The following is a 19,167-nucleotide window of genomic DNA, read 5'->3' on the forward strand; positions in this document are numbered from 1 at the left end:
GATTTTATCAATTAGGTGCTAATTTATAAGAAAGGACCCATGTGATAGGACTTGAAAATGTGATAGGTGAAATTTAAAGTGGCCAAATAATGCATGAATTATTGACATGAGGGACTTGCATGTCAAATTAGCCAAAAATCTAAATGGTGGCCGGCCATGCTATGGGGTAAGGCATATTGTAGACATATTATGTTAAAAAGGTGTGGGAAGAATAATAAATAAAGAAGGGAGTGGGAGGAGAAACCAAAGTTGTCCCCCCCCTTGCCGTGAATGGAAAAAAGAAAGACTCCAACTTTCATTTTCTATCTTGCTTCCTTGTCTCTTGCAAAGGAAGCTAGAGAAGATAGGCCTACTGCATGTAGTGGAAAACCATGGAATTTGTTTGCTTCTAAGTTGAAATTTTCAAGTAGAAGGCTAAAAGAGGAAATCGGTTCTCTTTGGCGAATTGAAAAGAGAAGAAGGAGGATGGTGCTCATCTTCTTCTCATGCCACTCTCTAACCGAAACAAAGATGAAAGGAAGGGAAAACTTACCTAGAGCAATTCGGCCTTCATCTTTAGCTATTAGGAGGTAAGCTTTGAATTTGTTGATTTGGCTTTATAATATGCTAAGTTGTTGTGGATGCACTCTTGGTAATGTCAAGAAAGTTGAGATTTCTTATGGTGATTTGAGCATAATGCCAATGTTTGTGTTTATTGTTTGTGTTTTCAACTATTTTGGAGATATGTTTTATGGTAAATATGCTTGTGGTGTTTGGTTTTGTGATTTGGTAATGAGAAATGCTAGGTATAATATACAATCGGTATTATGGTTAGTTCATTTTGGAGAAAAAAATTAGATAATGGGATGGATTAAGTGTGAGTGATTCTATTATTCGCTTGACTAAATAGGTGAGGTAATGAGTTTGACATATTGATATGTTTTGTATTTGTGATAGTTATTAGTAGCTTTGGTAAAGGAGTAATGTTCATTAAATGTATATTTGGCTATGATGGTGAGTTGTTTTAAAAGTGTTTTATGGCATGATTTATGTGATGGAAATAATAGATAATATGTACGTGAGCATTCGGCTATTGTTTTAGGTTCAAGTTGACGAGTATGAAAAATTAGTCTTATATGCATAAGTAGTTAGTTAGCAAAGTGGTTAAGCTACCGAATTTAATTATTAAATGAGTTCTAAGCTTGCTGAATTTTGAGATGTGATTGGGAGTGAATTTGACATGAGCATATTTTGTTAATGATATATTGATAAATGTTGAGTTATGATACCATGAAATGAACTTAATTATCAAATTGCCGAATGCGTTTATAATTAAGTGAGGTTAATAATAGAGCAATGAGTGGCTAGTAGAATCTAGTAGTCTTCTTGTTATATTCGCCATGAGTTTGTATAATTGGTTGGTAATAGATTAAATTTGTTTATGCAAGCTCAAGAGCTTAGGAGTCTAATTCGGAAAAAGAGAACAAGCTACCTAACCGAATAGTCGATTTGTAACCGCTCGCAATTCCCGAGGTAAGTTATTAAGTATATGAGTTTGATTCCTTTGTAAGTTTTAAGTGATTAAACGTTGAGTAAATTCAATCATAATAGGACATAATGAGTTGATTTAATAAGATATGATGTGGCCATGATATGTCTTAAACCCAAATGGTAAGTTCATAAGTGTTTGGACTTGAAATTTAAGAGCAAATTGTGATAATTTGCTTGAACAAGAGCAGTAATGTGATTTTAGAAAATCACTATAAATTGTCGGTGTGGAATTATAGGCTGAGTAAAATATGTAATCAAAGTTTAGTTGGTCTAGTTTCTTATAAAAGAGACTGTGGAAGCAAAGAAATTTTCTATAAAGAGATATTTAAAGTTGTGCGAGACAGTGTCGGATTGACTCGAAATTCCTGATTTGTTTTTGGAAAATCATTATAATTTGTACAAAAATGGTTATAAGATAAGATTTATATGCTTAGACTCCTTAATGAGTCTAGTTTCAAATGGAATCAAATAGAACACATTATGAATTCTGTACAATGAAAAATTCGATTCAGAGCGAAGAGTGGTCAGATTAGTCAAACAGTGAAACAGGGAAACTTTAAGAAAAATCTGGTATTGATTGGCCAAACCTAAAATTCTGAAAATTTTATGGGTGAAAGATACATGAGTCTACATTCGGGAAAATTGACGACAATTGATTTTGAGTTTTGTAGCTCCAGTTATAAACAACTTAATGACTGTTGGTCAGAAAAACTGCTTGTAGTGAATATGTGATTTTGTTGTAAACTTTGATGAAACTATTTGAGTTGCTTATAAGCTATTGCTGCAATTGATGTACAAGAAAATATGAAATATGTATGATATACATATATGTGTGATAAGGCCTAATGGCCGATGTGGTGAATGTGAAAGTGTACGATATGTGATGAGGCCTAATGGCCGATGTGGTGAATGTGAAAGTGTATGTATATGTGATGAGGCCTAATGGCCAATGTAAAATATATGTGTGATATGCATATGTGGTAAAGCCGAATGGCTAATGTGAATGTTGTAACATGTGATTAAATGTACATGAAACTTGAATATGTTCCGGCGAGACCCGATGACTACGTGTGGAGGTTATGACCGGTAAGACCCGATGACTACGTGTGGAGATTATGACCGGTAAGACTTCTTTTATAAGAATTGCTTATAAAAATACGCAATGCGAAAGGTCAAACAGTATGTACTCCAAGTTTATATGTGAGCTTGATTTAAACCAAACCATAAGGTAGTTATGTGATGTATACGAGAGCAATCTATGAGACTATTCCTATGATTATGATGAGATGTGCATATTTGGGTAAAGGGTGGTATGCCCAAGGAAGAGTGAAATAAAAATACGAACAACTATGTTATAACTTGATTGTTATCTGTTGGCACTCGCTTGAAACTTACTAAGCATTGTAATGCTTACTCCGTGTACCTTGTTTCCTCTGTTTTTATAGATCTCAATTGGAAGCTACAGGCTCGGGGATCGTCAGCAACTAGTCACACTATCACTATCCACTGTTTGGTACTGCTATGTTTTGGAATATCTTATGGCATGTATAGAATAGACTAGTAGCGAGGGGGGATATTCTGGTTAATGTATATAAGCCATGCGAAAATGGCTTTAAGTATACTTTGATCATAGCACTGTAATCATTTTGTATGTCGTCCATCAAGAAGTATGGAAATGTTGGTAACGGTTAGTCATGGGAATGGTTATTCATGATCATTTTTGGTATATGTATGACAAACTCTAGTTGATCCATGGAGGATCATGAAATAGGTAAAGTTTACCTCAAAAATAAATGCTGGCAGCAGCAGTGATGTGAATGTGAAAAATCTCTAAAAATAGTAAGAATGGAATTAAATAGCGAATAAATTATGTAAATGAACCTTGATGAATATACTTTCATATGGAAGAAACGAAACGGTCATATGAGTTGTATGTTAAGAGATATTTAGGTTTTCGTGAAACAGGGCCAGAACGGTTTCTGGATTCTCTGTTCCGACTTTGGAAATTCATTGTAAATTAACCAGAGATAATTAGGAGTCATGCCATATATGTATAGATTCCTCTTTGAGTCTAGTTTCTATAGAAACAAACGGCATCAGTATTGAAGCCCTGTACAGGGAGATATCCAAATCGTAACGCATGAAGGTCAGTGTAGTCGCACCCTGTAACAGGGAGGCTTTAACTAATAAACTGCACTAATTGGCCCGACCAAAATTCTAGAAAAAATCTGTAGATGGATATATGAGTCTAGTTTCGGGAAAAATTATGAATCTGATTTTGAGTTGTGGAACTCAAGATATGATTTTTTAAAGTGACAGATACGCAGTTAGCCAACCGCCTGGAAATTTTTTTAAAATGGACCGTGAAAGTGAATGGTTTAAGCCGTTAACCTCGTGTCCGACTCCGCAGCGGACTCGGTGCACGGGTGTTACAATTTTATTGGTATCGAGCTACGGTTTAGTCGATTCTAGGACTAACGTAGCACGCGTGAGTCTATTTATACATGCCATAAAGTGATAAAATGATAGTGTGATGATTTTTGACTATTAAAATGTGGTTGTCAGTATTGTAATGAATCTTGATCCCGATCGAAATGTAGCAAGCTTCGACTATGAGAATTTGTGATATAACTTCACTTAGATACGCCTAAATTATTAAGTTGATCAGTGCGATCATGTACTCGTATTTGAATTTTGATTTGGATTGAATTAAGGGTATAGGTGATGCAATTTTGAAAGAGTGTTATGACTATAAATGTGATTTTTGTATGTGGCTATGGAACCGGAAGTTGAGTGGTCGATAAGCATGTTGTGTTTGTATTCAAGTAATGTAAATGATATACAAATGTGTATTGCTATATGTGTATATGTACATGGGAATTGAGAGTGATGTATCCGGACTAAGTTCAAGAGCAATCATACTAGTGACGTGTATTCGCCTTCGTGCCTACTAGGCTTCGTGTTGCAATTTGAGCAAAATTTAAGTGTTCATTTCTATACTAATTCAAACTTAAATGAGATGATATGTTTAAAAGTGTACATATATGATGTTTTATAGACTTGGTTAAGTCCTTTCAATGGGTAATAACGAATGAATATGGGCATTACGTGTGCGAATGATTAGAGGCACCGTGTGTGCAAATTCGCTAACCGAGGCACTATGTGTGCGAGATCGAATCGAGGCACCGTGTGTGCGAGATCGATGTCGAGGCACCGTGTGTGCGAGATCGATGAATCGAGGCACCGTGTGTGCGAGATCGAATCGAGGCACGTGTGTGCGAGATCGAATCGAGGCACCGTGTGTGCGAGATCGATGAATCGAGGCACCGTGTGTGTGCGAGATCGAATCGAGGCACCGTAAAGTATGCGAGATCGATGTCGAGGCACCGTGTGTGCGAGATCGAATCGAGGCACCGTGTGTGCGAGATCGAATCGAGGCACCGTGTGTACGAAGTTTTTCAACGAGCACTAAGTGTGTGAAATGAGACTCATGTAAGACCTTGTCCGGGACGAAGGCATTGATTTGAGATAATGTGTAAGACCATGCCGGACATGGCATCGGCTCGAGATGTGAGAATATGTAAGACCATATCTAGGATATGGCATTGTAAGAGCTATATGTGCTTGAATTAGTTGAGCCCTTACAAGTAAGTATTCGCCGGTTGATAAACGAGCTACCGCCTTTGGCTAAGTTGATCTTATGTGTATGAACATAAGGGTTGGTAATGTGAAGTAAGTTCTTGAGTGAATAGAGCTTAACTTATGATTGGATTAGGTCATGTTTTAAGCAAATCAAATCATGCTCTTGGTGTGTGGCTATTGAGCCGAAATTGTAAATATGATGAGTGTCTTGTGTTTGAGCTTTGGTAATGAAAATGTAATAAGAATGTGTATTGATTGGTTGATATATGTGCTTGGTTATTCGAATGGTATCCGGCTAAATCCAAGGCGCTTTGTGCTAAGTTACTAAATCCGGCTAATTCTCAAGGCAATTGTGCAAATCACTATAACCGGCTATGTCCCGAGAACAATCGAGCGAGTCGCTATATCCGGTTAAATCCAAGGTACGTGATTCGAAATGAGCAATCTTGCTGTAAAATTTCAGCTAATACGCTTGCAAAAATTTCAGCAACGAGGTATGTTCGTATGTGCTGAATGAATCAAATGTTCGTGTGTGGAAGTTGAATATTGAGATACGATGGAGTTATAAAGGATAATTATTGGGATGTTTGAGTATATGTGTATTTTCGCCAAGTTACGACTTATACATGGATGAAAATGTGGGTTACAAATATGTGGGTGGATGATGTGAATTATACATGTTAGTATGTGCTTGATATGTGTTTGAAATGCAATTGTGAATTAAATTAAGTGATTATTGCTTATGAAATCAAGGAAATGAGATATATGTGCATACTTGTAGAAATGTTTATGTATTTGTTTTGAGATAGGAAAATGATTTTATAGATCGATGTGAAATCAATAATGAATTACAATTGCTATCGATGAGCTAATGTTTATATGAATATAATTCAATAAGAGGACGCTATTCTAAACTATGCATCGGTAGAAATTTTCGGGACGAAAATTTTTTTATGTGGGGAGAGTTGTGACACCCTAATGTGACCCTAGTCGGAAAGTGGTTTCGGGACCACAAAACCGGTCACAAAAATAATTAGATGTTATATTCATGCTTATTATATGTGGGATTTGTATGTGTGAATATTTCGTGCCTTGATTTTATCAATTAGGTGCTAATTTATAAGAAAGGACCCATGTGATAGGACTTGAAAATGTGATAGGTGAAATTTAAAGTGGCCAAATAATGCATGAATTATTGACATGAGGGACTTGCATGTCAAATTAGCCAAAAATCTAAATGGTGGCCGGCCATGCTATGGGGTAAGGCATATTGTAGACATATTATGTTAAAAGGTGTGGGAAGAATAATAAATAAAGAAGGGAGTGGGAGGAGAAACCAAAGTTGTCTCCCCCTTTCCGTGAATGGAAAAAGAAAGACTCAACTTTCATTTTCTATCTTGCTTCCTTGTCTCTTGCAAAGGAAGCTAGAGAAGATAGGCCTACTGCATGTAGTGGAAAACCATGGAATTTGTTTGCTTCTAAGTTGAAATTTTCAAGTAGAAGGCTAAAAGAGGAAATCGGTTCTCTTTGGCGAATTGAAAAGAGAAGAAGGAGGATGGTGCTCATCTTCTTCTCATGCCACTCTCTAACCAAACAAAGATGAAAGGAAGGAAAACTTACCTAGAGCAATTCGGCCTTCATCTTTAGCTATTAGGAGGTAAGCTTTGAATTTGTTGATTTGGCTTTATAATATGCTAAGTTAAGTTGTGGATGCACTCTTGGTAATGTCAAGAAAGTTGAGATTTCTTATGGTGATTTGAGCATAATGCCAATGTTTGTGTTTATTGTTTGTGTTTTCAACTATTTTGGAGATATGTTTTATGGTAAATATGCTTGTGGTGTTTGGTTTTGTGATTTGGTAATGAGAAATGCTAGGTATAATATACAATCGGTATTATGGTTAGTTCATTTTGGAGAAAAAAATTAGATAATGGGATGGATTAAGTGTGAGTGATTCTATTATTCGCTTGACTAAATAGGTGAGGTAATGAGTTTGACATATTGATATGTTTTGTATTTGTGATAGTTATTAGTAGCTTTGGTAAAGGAGTAATGTTCATTAAATGTATATTTGGCTATGATGGTGAGTTGTTTTAAAAGTGTTTTATGGCATGATTTATGTGATGGAAATAATAGATAATATGTACGTGAGCATTCGGCTATTGTTTTAGGTTCAAGTTGACGAGTATGAAAAATTAGTCTTATATGCATAAGTAGTTAGTTAGCAAAGTGGTTAAGCTACCGAATTTAATTATTAAATGAGTTCTAAGCTTGCTGAATTTTGAGATGTGATTGGGAGTGAATTTGACATGAGCATATTTTGTTAATGATATATTGATAAATGTTGAGTTATGATCCATGAAATGAACTTAATTATCAAATTGCCGAATGCGTTTATAATTAAGTGAGGTTAATAATAGAGCAATGAGTGGCTAGTAGAATCTAGTAGTCTTCTTGTTATATTCGGCCATGAGTTTGTATAATTGGTTGGTAATAGATTAAATTTGTTTATGCAAGCTCAAGAGCTTAGGGAGTCTAATTCGGAAAAAAGAGAACAAGCTACCTAACCGAATAGTCGATTTGTAACCGTTCGGCAATTCCCGAGGTAAGTTATTAAGTATATGAGTTTGATTCCTTTGTAAGTTTTAAGTGATTAAACGTTGAGTAAATTCAATCATAATAGGACATAATGAGTTGATTTAATAAGATATGATGTGGCCATGATATGTCTTAAACCCAAATGGTAAGTTCATAAGTGTTTGGACTTGAAATTTAAGAGCAAATTGTGATAATTTGCTTGAACAAGAGCAGTAATGTGATTTTAGAAAATCACTATAAATTGTCGGTGTGGAATTATAGGCTGAGTAAAATATGTAATCAAAGCTTAGTTGGTCTAGTTTCTTATAAAAGAGACTGTGGAAGCAAAGAAATTTTCTATAAAGAGATATTTAAAGTTGTGCGAGACAGTGTCGGATTGACTCCGAAATTCCCTGATTTGTTTTTGGAAAATCATTATAATTTGTACAAAAATGGTTATAAGATAAGATTTATATGCTTAGACTCCTTAATGAGTCTAGTTTCAAATGGAATCAAATAGAACACATTATGAATTCTGTACAATGAAAAATTCGATTCAGAGCGAAGAGTGGTCAGATTAGTCAAACAGTGAAACAGGGAAACTTTAAGAAAAATCTGGTATTGATTGGCCAAACCTAAAATTCTGAAAATTTTATGGGTGAAAGATACATGAGTCTACATTCGGGAAAATTGACGACAATTGATTTTGAGTTTTGTAGCTCCAGTTATAAACAACTTAATGACTGTTGGTCAGAAAAACTGCTTGTAGTGAATATGTGATTTTGTTGTAAACTTTGATGAAACTATTTGAGTTGCTTATAAGCTATTGCTGCAATTGATGTACAAGAAAATATGAAATATGTATGATATACATATATGTGTGATAAGGCCTAATGGCCGATGTGGTGAATGTGAAAGTGTACGATATGTGATGAGGCCTAATGGCCGATGTGGTGAATGTGAAAGTGTATGTATATGTGATGAGGCCTAATGGCCAATGTAAAATATATGTGTGATATGCATATGTGGTAAAGCCGAATGGCTAATGTGAATGTTGTAACATGTGATTAAATGTACATGAAACTTGAATATGTTCCGGCGAGACCCGATGACTACGTGTGGAGGTTATGACCGGTAAGACCCGATGACTACGTGTGGAGATTATGACCGGTAAGACTTCTTTTATAAGAATTGCTTATAAAAATACGCAATGCGAAAGGTCAAACAGTATGTACTCCAAGTTTATATGTGAGCTTGATTTAAACCAAACCATAAGGTAGTTATGTGATGTATACGAGAGCAATCTATGAGACTATTCCTATGATTATGATGAGATGTGCATATTTGGGTAAAGGGTGGTATGCCCAAGGAAGAGTGAAATAAAAATACGAACAACTATGTTATAACTTGATTGTTATCTGTTGGCACTGCTTGAAACTTACTAAGCATTGTAATGCTTACTCCGTGTACCTTGTTTCCTCTGTTTTTATAGATCTCAATTGGAAGCTACAGGCTCGGGATCGTCAAGAACTAGTCACACTATCACTATCCACTGCTTGGTACTGCTATGTTTTGGAATATCTTATGGCATGTATAGAATAGACTAGTAGCGAGGGGGGATATTCTGGTTAATGTATATAAGCCATGCGAAAATGGCTTTAAGTATACTTTGATCATAGCACTGTAATCATTTTGTATGTCGTCCATCAAGAAGTATGGAAATGTTGGTAACGGTTAGTCATGGGAATGGTTATTCATGATCATTTTGGTATATGTATGACAAACTCTAGTTGATCCATGGAGGATCATGAAATAGGTAAAGTTTACCTCAAAAATAAATGCTGGCAGCAGCAGTGATGTGAATGTGAAAAATCTCTAAAAATAGTAAGAATGGAATTAAATAGCAAATAAATTATGTAAATGAACCTTGATGAATATACTTTCATATGGAAGAAACGAAACGGTCATATGAGTTGTATGTTAAGAGATATTTAGGTTTTCGTGAAACAGGGCCAGAACGGTTTCTGGATTCTCTGTTCCGACTTTGGAAATTCATTGTAAATTAACCAGAGATAATTAGGAGTCATGCCATATATGTATAGATTCCTCTTTGAGTCTAGTTTCTATAGAAACAAACGGCATCAGTATTGAAGCCCTGTACAGGGAGATATCCAAATCGTAACGCATGAAGGTCAGTGTAGTCGCACCCTGTAACAGGGGAGGCTTTAACTAATAAACTGCACTAACTGGCCCGACCAAAAATTCTAGAAAAAAATCTGTAGATGGATATATGAGTCTAGTTTCGGGGAAAAATTATGAATCTGAGTTTTGAGTTGTGGAACTCAAGATATGATTTTTTTAAAGTGACAGATACGCAGTTAGCCAACTGCCTGGAATTTTTTTTTTAAAATGGACTGTGAAAGTGAATGGTTTAAGCCGTTAACCCCTCGTGTCCGACTCCGGCAGCGGACTCGGGTACGGGGTGTTACATCTGTTTAGTTTGTTTTCAGTGAGTATGTTTAATAAAGGAGTTGATGACATTTTCGAATTGAAAATAAAACATTCATAAATTAATATCTCTGTATTAAGCAAATGTTTGAAAATTTTTTGCAACATTACGATATGCATTAAGATGACACATGTGTCTTAAATTAAACCTTGAAATCATTTGTAAGCTATTGTAACAATAATTCCTACACCAATTAAATCAAGCCACCGTGGGTGATTATGATCAATTAGTAAGAACATGAATTTCCATCCAATTAGCACATGAACCTAATTCCTTAGGCATTCACATGTACAAATAATCATGTAACAGTTGTCCATCTTTCTAAATTAAGTAGAGCTCCATAAGGAGTTACTTAACTAGAAGATATTGAAGATATTAAGTGTATAACCATCAACTTAACACCTATCGTATCATGCACCACAAATGAATCATCGTGGGACAATCTCATCGAGTAGTATTCTGTGAATAGTTGTCCTCTTTGAAGACATAACTTCTTGCTATATCATATGATAATACCCACCACAGAGGCCGATCCAATTATCATAAGATTTGAAGAGAGTTCTACTTACTTTCAAGAATTCTCTTTAGTGAGATCTACATGACAATCCTATTGTGAGGTAGTTAAATTGTCATGCCATTACAAGAGACCATTGATGAAGCCTGTAGGTCTTGCTTAGGGACATTCTCTCACTCAATATTTTAAAAAACATGCAAGTTTTTAATGTTCAATTTCAATCATGAATGATCAATATATGCATGACATGTACATGTGACATTCTTATCTCATATATGCACGAACATACATTTGCAGTCATATAAATATCATCATGCTCATCTCATAAAAATAAAAGCATAAAATTAAATGACTTTGACCAGCCAAAGTTTCCATGATTCCGGTTGCCTCTCGACGCGTGACACGCAAACGTTGGAACTGAGAAAAATAAACACTAAAATAATAATCGATCAAATACTAATCGTGGTATCTACAAGTGTGATAGGTTAGTTGTAATATTTATAGTGTCCAATGGAATATCGGAGTACTCTAAGGGTCGAACCTAAAAGAGCCAGTGATTTAATGATTTCTATTCGACAAGCATGCAAGAAAGGAGTCTAGCTGTAACACCCCTCTAACCCTAAATCATCGCCGGAACAGGGTTACGAGACATTATCAGACAATCAGGCAATAAACGATTAATATTTAAATAATTATTGAACATATTATAATACAATCATAAATTCATATAAAACTTTTTCTAATTGACTCTTTTTTTTTAAAAAAAAATTCAATATAACCCCTTTATAAATATTTAACCTTCCCTGCAAATTTCAAATTACAACCAAACCAATTCTAGTATTTCAACCAATGCATTTATATACTCAAATATACTTAAATCATACTTGACATATTGACTTAACAACTTAATTAATGAAAACCTTATTATCATTTCTAATTAGCTTATAAAACTATTCAGACCATTTCAATTCAATACCAATGGCATAAATAATTTTTACCATTTCACTAATTTAATTATCAAAACACCAAATACCTTTCTTTACAACAAAAATTTATATAACATACCAAAATAACCATTATAATCCCTATGTACATGCCACTTTCACTTAAAGGAAGAAAACATTACCAAAATCTTGATGCTGGAGTCGGGATCGTTTGGATACTGGACCGAGACACTGGACTCCTATTAACTTGCGCACGAAAACAACTGTACGCTAAGCATTCCTTACTCAGTGGTATTACCATAATTCGAATTATAATAGCAATAAAGAATTATAATTACCAAGAATGTAACTATCCAATTTCTCAAATATCAATTCATTCTTAAATTTTCTTTAATTAACAATAACAATACAATTTTTGGCTATTCTTTAATTTCCATCACATATCACATGTAACAATTTCAATCACTACATGAACATTAAGTTCATGCCTTTCATTTTCAATCTCAATTTCAATCCATAATTCAACTTTCTCATTTCTTTCAATATTTTCAATAATATAATCAATCAAGTTATTTTAAATTTCTCATTTCAATTGCTCACCCTATTAACAAACCCGGAATTTGACGGATAGACGGATTCCAACCCAAACACACCAGTACGGCACATTGTGCCTCAAAACGGCACATAGTACCTGATCAGTATACGACACATAAGTGCCTGAAATGAAACACGAGGTGCCTAAAATGCAACACATAAAGTGCCTGATCAGCAAAACCGATAAATCCCGTACTCTTCCAAATCCTATGGCATGCCAATTATATTCGACTCAGCCCGACTAGTTAATAGGGTATTCCATATTACTTTTCAATTTCAATTTCATTCTCAATTTAATTATAACTCAATTCAATATACTTTCCATTTCAATCCACATACAATTCAATTTCAATACATATTCATCATTCAACTCAATTCTCATTCAATTCAACAATAACACTTACCTTATAATTTACTTACCATATACATAAATTAATTTAACATTTAATGAATAAATAAATAATTTGAATTCTAGTAATACAAACTCGAATTTTGCAGTTACTCCTCGATGACCTTGTCCTTCCCTTTTTGTGCCGATACCTCGAATTCTTTATTAGCTACGAAAATTAAGTAATTATACTATTAATTACAGCACAAATTTTACAATAATAATTGAATTTCTATTTAATTTCTTCCTTATTCTCAATTTGATCCTAACTAAGTTCACTTACTTTCTGAACTCAACTTATACTTTATTTCTATTCAAATTTTGACCAAACTCAAATTTAACGGTTAAATTTTCAGCATAAATCCCTAATTTTAAATTTTTCTCAATTTAGTCCCTACAACACAAAACTTATAGTTTCGTTTACAATTTAATCCCTTTATCAAGTCTAACTTGAAATTCATTCAATTAAATCTCTAATTCAACAATTTGTCCAACATGAACCATGCTTAAAAACTTATAAACTTCCAAAACTTCAACTTATTTTCAACAAATCTTTGTTTTAAAGCTTCTAAATCATTAAAATTAAATAAAAAAAGGGGCTTAATTGACTTACCAATAAAAGCTTTAAACCTTAAACCTTTAGTTTTTCCTTTTTCTTTTTCTTTTTTCTTTTTCCTGCTCTATTTCTAATGCCTCTGTTTGTTTCTTCTTTGTTTTTTTTTTGGTTTATGTACTTTATCTTATAATAATATAATATATAATAATTATTTAATAACAAATATCTTTTAGCTTAAATTATAAGTAATTATATATTTATTTTACATTTGTACTAATAATTTTATTACAATTGTCATTATTTAATTTGTTTATCAAACAAAAATCTTATAATTTAATTATTTAATTAATAAATATTTTTAACTTACTAATAATAATTAATAACTATCTATTTTTAATTTAAATATAAATATTACAAATGTATATATTTTATTTATACACTTGTAATAAATCATCTCCATCCACTTGTCTTCATTTTATTTCATCATATAATATTTCATCATCCTATAAAATCTCATAATATAATTATATAAATTATAATATAATTAATTAATAATAATAAAATGATACACTATAATAAATATCTATTTAATAACAAATATAAATACTATAATTGTATGCATATATTTTTGTACATTTGTACAATATCTTCACCATCCATTTGGCAAATTTTTAATTTATTTATCATACAATTGTCTTTATTTTATTTATTTCCTATAATATAATATGTTAACTTTAATTAATATAATTTATAATGTTTTAATTAAATAATATTTTTATAATATAAATAAAAAAATCTAAGATTTTTTCATGCATTGCGGCCTCATCTTAAGCAATTGGCTTATTTACCTATTTAGTCCCTCTTATTTTCTTTTACTTTATAATTAAACTTTACACCTTATTTAATTTAGTCCTTTTACTAATTACTCTAAATTAAGCTAAATTCACCTAATTTAAACCTAATTAAACACATCACTAGACTCATAAATATTTCTAATAATTATTTTTGAACTCGATTTATTAAGACGGAGGCTCGATATTGCACTTTTTCGATACCCGTAAATTTTAGGTCATTACATTTCTTCCCCCCTTAATAAAATTCGTCCTCGAAATTTACCTGAGAGGAGATGAAGATATTGAGCTCTCATTGTTTCTTCTGGTTCCCAAGTTGCTTTTTCCACCTTATGATTTCTCCATAGCACTTTTACTAGAGGAACCCGTTTGTTTCTCAAATCCTTTACTTCTCTAGCTAATATTTGCACTGGCTCTTCTTTATAAGATAGATCCGGTCGAATTTCAATGTCTTTAGTGGAGATGATATGTGAAGGATCCGGCCTATATCTCCGAAGCATAAAAACATGGAAAACATCGTGAATCTTTTGTAACTCTGAAGGCAAAGCTAATCGGTAGGCAATCGGTCCAATTCTTTCCACTATTTCATACGGCCCAATAAAACGTGGACTCAATTGACCTTTCCGACCAAATCTCAAGACTTTCTTCCACGGAGAAACTTTAAGAAATACCTTCTCCCCAACTGAATATTCAATGTCTCGTCATTTTAAATTAGCATAAGACTTTTGTCTGTCGAAAGCTGCCTTCAATCTATCTTTGATCTTTTTAACTGTTTCCTCTGTTTCTTGAATTAATTCTGGCCCAATCAGTTTTCTTTCATTCAATTCTGTCCAACATACCAGTGATCTACACCTTCGACCATATAGTGCTTCATACAGGGCCATTTGTATACTAGATTGAAAACTATTATTGTAGACAAATTCAGCTAATGTCAAATAATGTTCCCAACCTAAATCAAAATCAATGATACAAGCTCGAAGCATATCTTCTAATATCTGAATTACTCGTTCAGATTTTCCATCTGTTTGTGGATGAAAGGCTGTACTAAAGTTAAGTCGAGTACCCAATGATTCATGTAGCTGTCTCCAAAATCTCGATGTGAACTGAGGATTTTGATCCGAAATTATTAACATCAAAATACCGTGCAATCTAACAATTTCTTGGATATACACTTTTGCGAGCTTCTGCAATGACTGCTATAAAGTGAGCGGACTTGGTAAGTCGATCAACTATCAGCCAAATAACATTCTTTTTGCTCGCTGACAGTGGAAATCCCGTAACAAAATCTATCGTGATGCAATCCCATTTCCATTCGAAAATATTAATAGGCTAAAGTAATCCAGTAGGAACTTGATGTTCTGCCCTTACTCGCTGACAAGTTAAACATTTACTCACAAATTCAACTATATCTCTTTTCATCCCTGACCACCAATATAGTTCTTGTAAATCACGACACATCTTCGTGCCTCCGGGGTGTAAAGCAAATGGACTGTCGTGAGGTTCTTGAAGAATCGATTTCTTCAACTCAAAATTAGTTGGAACACAAATATGATTTTGATATATCCACAATCATCGATACTAAAGTTCTCTGTTGTACCATTCTATACCATTTCTCTTTTCTTCAACAAATTATCGTCTTCCAACTACGCTGATCCGATCTGATCAAACATTATCGGCTTTACTCTCAACTCAGCCAAAAGACTCCCATCATCACTGATTTTAAGTCGTGCAAACATCGCTCTCAATTCAATTGCAGCTTTCCTACTTGTGCATCAACTACAACATTAGCTTTTCCCGGATGATAATATATAACACAATCATAATGTTTTAAGAGCTCTATCCATCGTCTTTGTCTCAAGTTTAATTCTTTCTGAGAAAGAAGATACTTTAAACTTTTACGATCAGTATAGATGTAGCATTTTTCACCATAAAGATAATGTCTCAAAATTTTTAAAGCAAAAATCATAACTGCTAGCTCAAGATCATAAGTCCGATAATTCCTCTCATGTGGTTTCAATTGACGAGATACATAGGCTATTACCTTTCCGTCCTGCATCAGTACACAACCCAGACCTTTCAAAGAAGCATCATTATACACTACAAAATCTTTCCTCAACTCTGGTAATGTTAGAACTGGTGCCTCTGTTAACATTTGCTTCAACTTTTCAAAACTTTCTTGGCACTGATCATTCTACACAAATGATACATTCTTTTGTAGCAGCTTGGTCACCAGCAATGCTATCTTCGAAAATCTATTCAAAAATCTTCTGTAATACCTAGCTAAACCAAGAAAACTGCGTACCTCAGATACATTCTTTGATTCTTTCCACTGAATAATTGCTTCAATCTTTTTCGATCAACTCTGATTCCATCTACTGATACCACATGTCCCAAAAATACAACCTCCGACAACCAAAACTCACATTTGATGAGTTTTCCATACAACTGCTTCTCTTGTAATATCTGTAGTACAATCCTGAGATGCTGATCATGCTCTGACTCTAACTTTGAATAAACCAGTATATCATCAATAAAAACTACTACAAACTAGTCTAAATACGGTTGAAAGATACGATTCATGAGATCCATAAAAACAGCTAGAGCATTTATCAACCCAAATGGCATTACTAAGAACTTATAGTGGCCATACCTCGTACAGAAAGATGTATTCAGTACATTGCTTTCTTTTACCTTCAACTGATAGTAACCTGACCTTAAGTCAATCTTCGAGAATATAGAAGCTCCTCTCAACTGATCAAACAAATCATCAATACGAGGCAGTTGATATTTGTTTTTAATTGTCACCTTATTCAGCTGTCGATAATCAATACAAAATCGCATCGAGCCATCCTTCTTTTTAACAAATAATATCGGAGCTCTCCACGGTGATATGCTCGGTCGGATAAAACCAAGATCTAATAAGTCTTGCAACTGTATCTTCAGCTCTTTCAACTCTATAGGTGACATTGATATGGAGGTATAAATATTGGAGCTGTACCTGAGTAAACCTTTATTGCAAATTCAACCTCTCTATCTGGCGGTAAGCCTAGTAGTTCTTCGGGAAATACATTAGGAAACTTGCAAACTATCCGAATTTTTTACTGCACTGGCTTCCAACTGAATCTAAATTAATAACATGTGCCAAATATGCTGAACAACCCTGTTGAAGTAATTTACTAGCCTTTATTACTGAAATAATATGTGTCGGCCCACTAGTATGAACACCATTTACTTCAATTCCATCTCCACCTTCTGTCAGAATACTGAATTTATTTTTATAATAGTAAAAAATTACTCCATATTTAGATAACCAATCCATCCCCAGTATTATATCAAAATCTCCAAATGGCATAATCAACAAGTCAACAGGGAAAGTTTTATTCTGTATAGTCAACGGGCATCTCGAACATACTTGATTTACTAAAACTGTTTGCCTAGACACTCTAGACATCTTATATTTTAATTTCCCCAATTCAACTAGTTTTGAATTTATATAGGAGTGTGAAGATCCGAGATCAATCAAAGCATAAACAGGCTCAGAATACAATAAAAATATTCCTGTTACTACGTAGTGGGCATTGCCTTCTTCACGAGTTCTAACCACATAGGCTCTGGTTGGTATTTTGGCCTCGGATTACTGGGTAACAATGTCACTGCTCCTTCGAACACCTCCTTTCTAGATACCAAACCACCTCTGCCCAAACCTCTGCCTCGAGCAGTAGACACTGATCTTTGTGATGTGGCAGGAGTAACATTTTTATTCTTTGGATAATCTTTAACAAAGTGCTTTGTCGACCCACAATGGAAGTAGCCTCTAGTCACTTTCCAACATTCACCTAAATGTTTCTTCCCACAATATCCGTATTCTGAAATTTCTGCATCCCGGGGTGGACCTCTTACACTACCAGTAGATACCGTCGTCTGTTTTCTCCGGCTTCTATCACCTCTGTCTGATCTAAAATTGGATCTCCATCCACCTTGAGATTCTTTTAATCTTTTTGGCTGTGGATTTAAGCTGGTAGTTCTCTCATGTTTCCTAGTTAGTCTGACACTTTCAGTCTTTTTATCGAGGCCCAACACTTGCTCTACCATTTTGGCACGCTCAATCAAATCTACAAACTCAGTAATACGATGAGATACCAACTGTACCTTAATCTCCTCACGCAATCCCCATAAAAATCTTTTACAACTATATGCTTTGGTTGGAATAAACTTAGAGGCATATCTACTAAGTCTTGAAAACTCTCTCATAATCTATAACTGACAAGTCACCCTGTTGCAGCATTAAAAACTCTTGCTTCTTGTCTTTGATATAAATTTCTTCGATATATTTCTTTTGAAATTCTTTCTGAAATAGGTCCCATATTATCTTCTTCTCCGATAAATGTCGAACCACTGATTCCCACCATAAATAAGCTTCCCCTTGTAGCAACGATACAACACAAATTAAACACTCCCGGGGGGTACAGTCCAATTGCTGTAAAATTCTTTTAGTTGACTCCATCCAATTTTCAGTTACGGATGGGTCGACTCCCTTCAGACCCATAAATTCAGTAGCACCATATTTTCTCAATTCTTTTATCAGGGCCCATCTCTGATTTTGTGTTGAAGTCGTAGCAGGAGAAGTCCTCGCTACTCTTTGCAAAGCATCAACAATCACTTGTAATATATCATAATCATCTCTATCATTTCTTCTATCAACTCTAGGAGGTGAATTTCTTACTGGATTTATGCTAAGTGTAACTGACTCCGTTTCATCTAATCCATACGACTCTTCGTCTCCAATATACATTTCTTGATCAGTATTGTTTATTCTTTCAACTAATATCTTTAATTTATAAAATAGAAACAAACGAATAGGTCAGCATCCAAAATCCCGACTCAATTTCAACTCAATAGTGGCATGTATTTCTACACTCAGTTTCGAGCCCGATTTAGCCTGAGAATCAACTAAACCTGATAGCTCTGATACCAACAACTGTAATACCACTCTAACCTTAATTTGTCACCGAAACAAGGTTACGAGGCATTACTGGACAATCAGGCAATTTACGATTAATAT

At 34.1% G+C, this 19,167-nt stretch overlaps 1 protein-coding gene across 1 annotated transcript; it reads right to left on the minus strand.

Annotated features, from left to right (window-relative positions):
* Positions 1-18,333: 18,333 nt before the first annotated feature.
* Positions 18,334-18,897, minus strand: LOC108487753 (uncharacterized). Its single transcript, XM_017792114.1, has one exon. The coding sequence runs from the start codon at positions 18,895-18,897 to the stop codon at positions 18,334-18,336; it is 564 nt and encodes a 187-aa protein (XP_017647603.1).
* Positions 18,898-19,167: the final 270 nt, after the last annotated feature.

The sequence above is a fragment of the Gossypium arboreum genome, chromosome 10, assembly GCF_025698485.1.
Source record: "Gossypium arboreum isolate Shixiya-1 chromosome 10, ASM2569848v2, whole genome shotgun sequence".
Taxonomy (NCBI): domain Eukaryota; kingdom Viridiplantae; phylum Streptophyta; class Magnoliopsida; order Malvales; family Malvaceae; genus Gossypium; species Gossypium arboreum.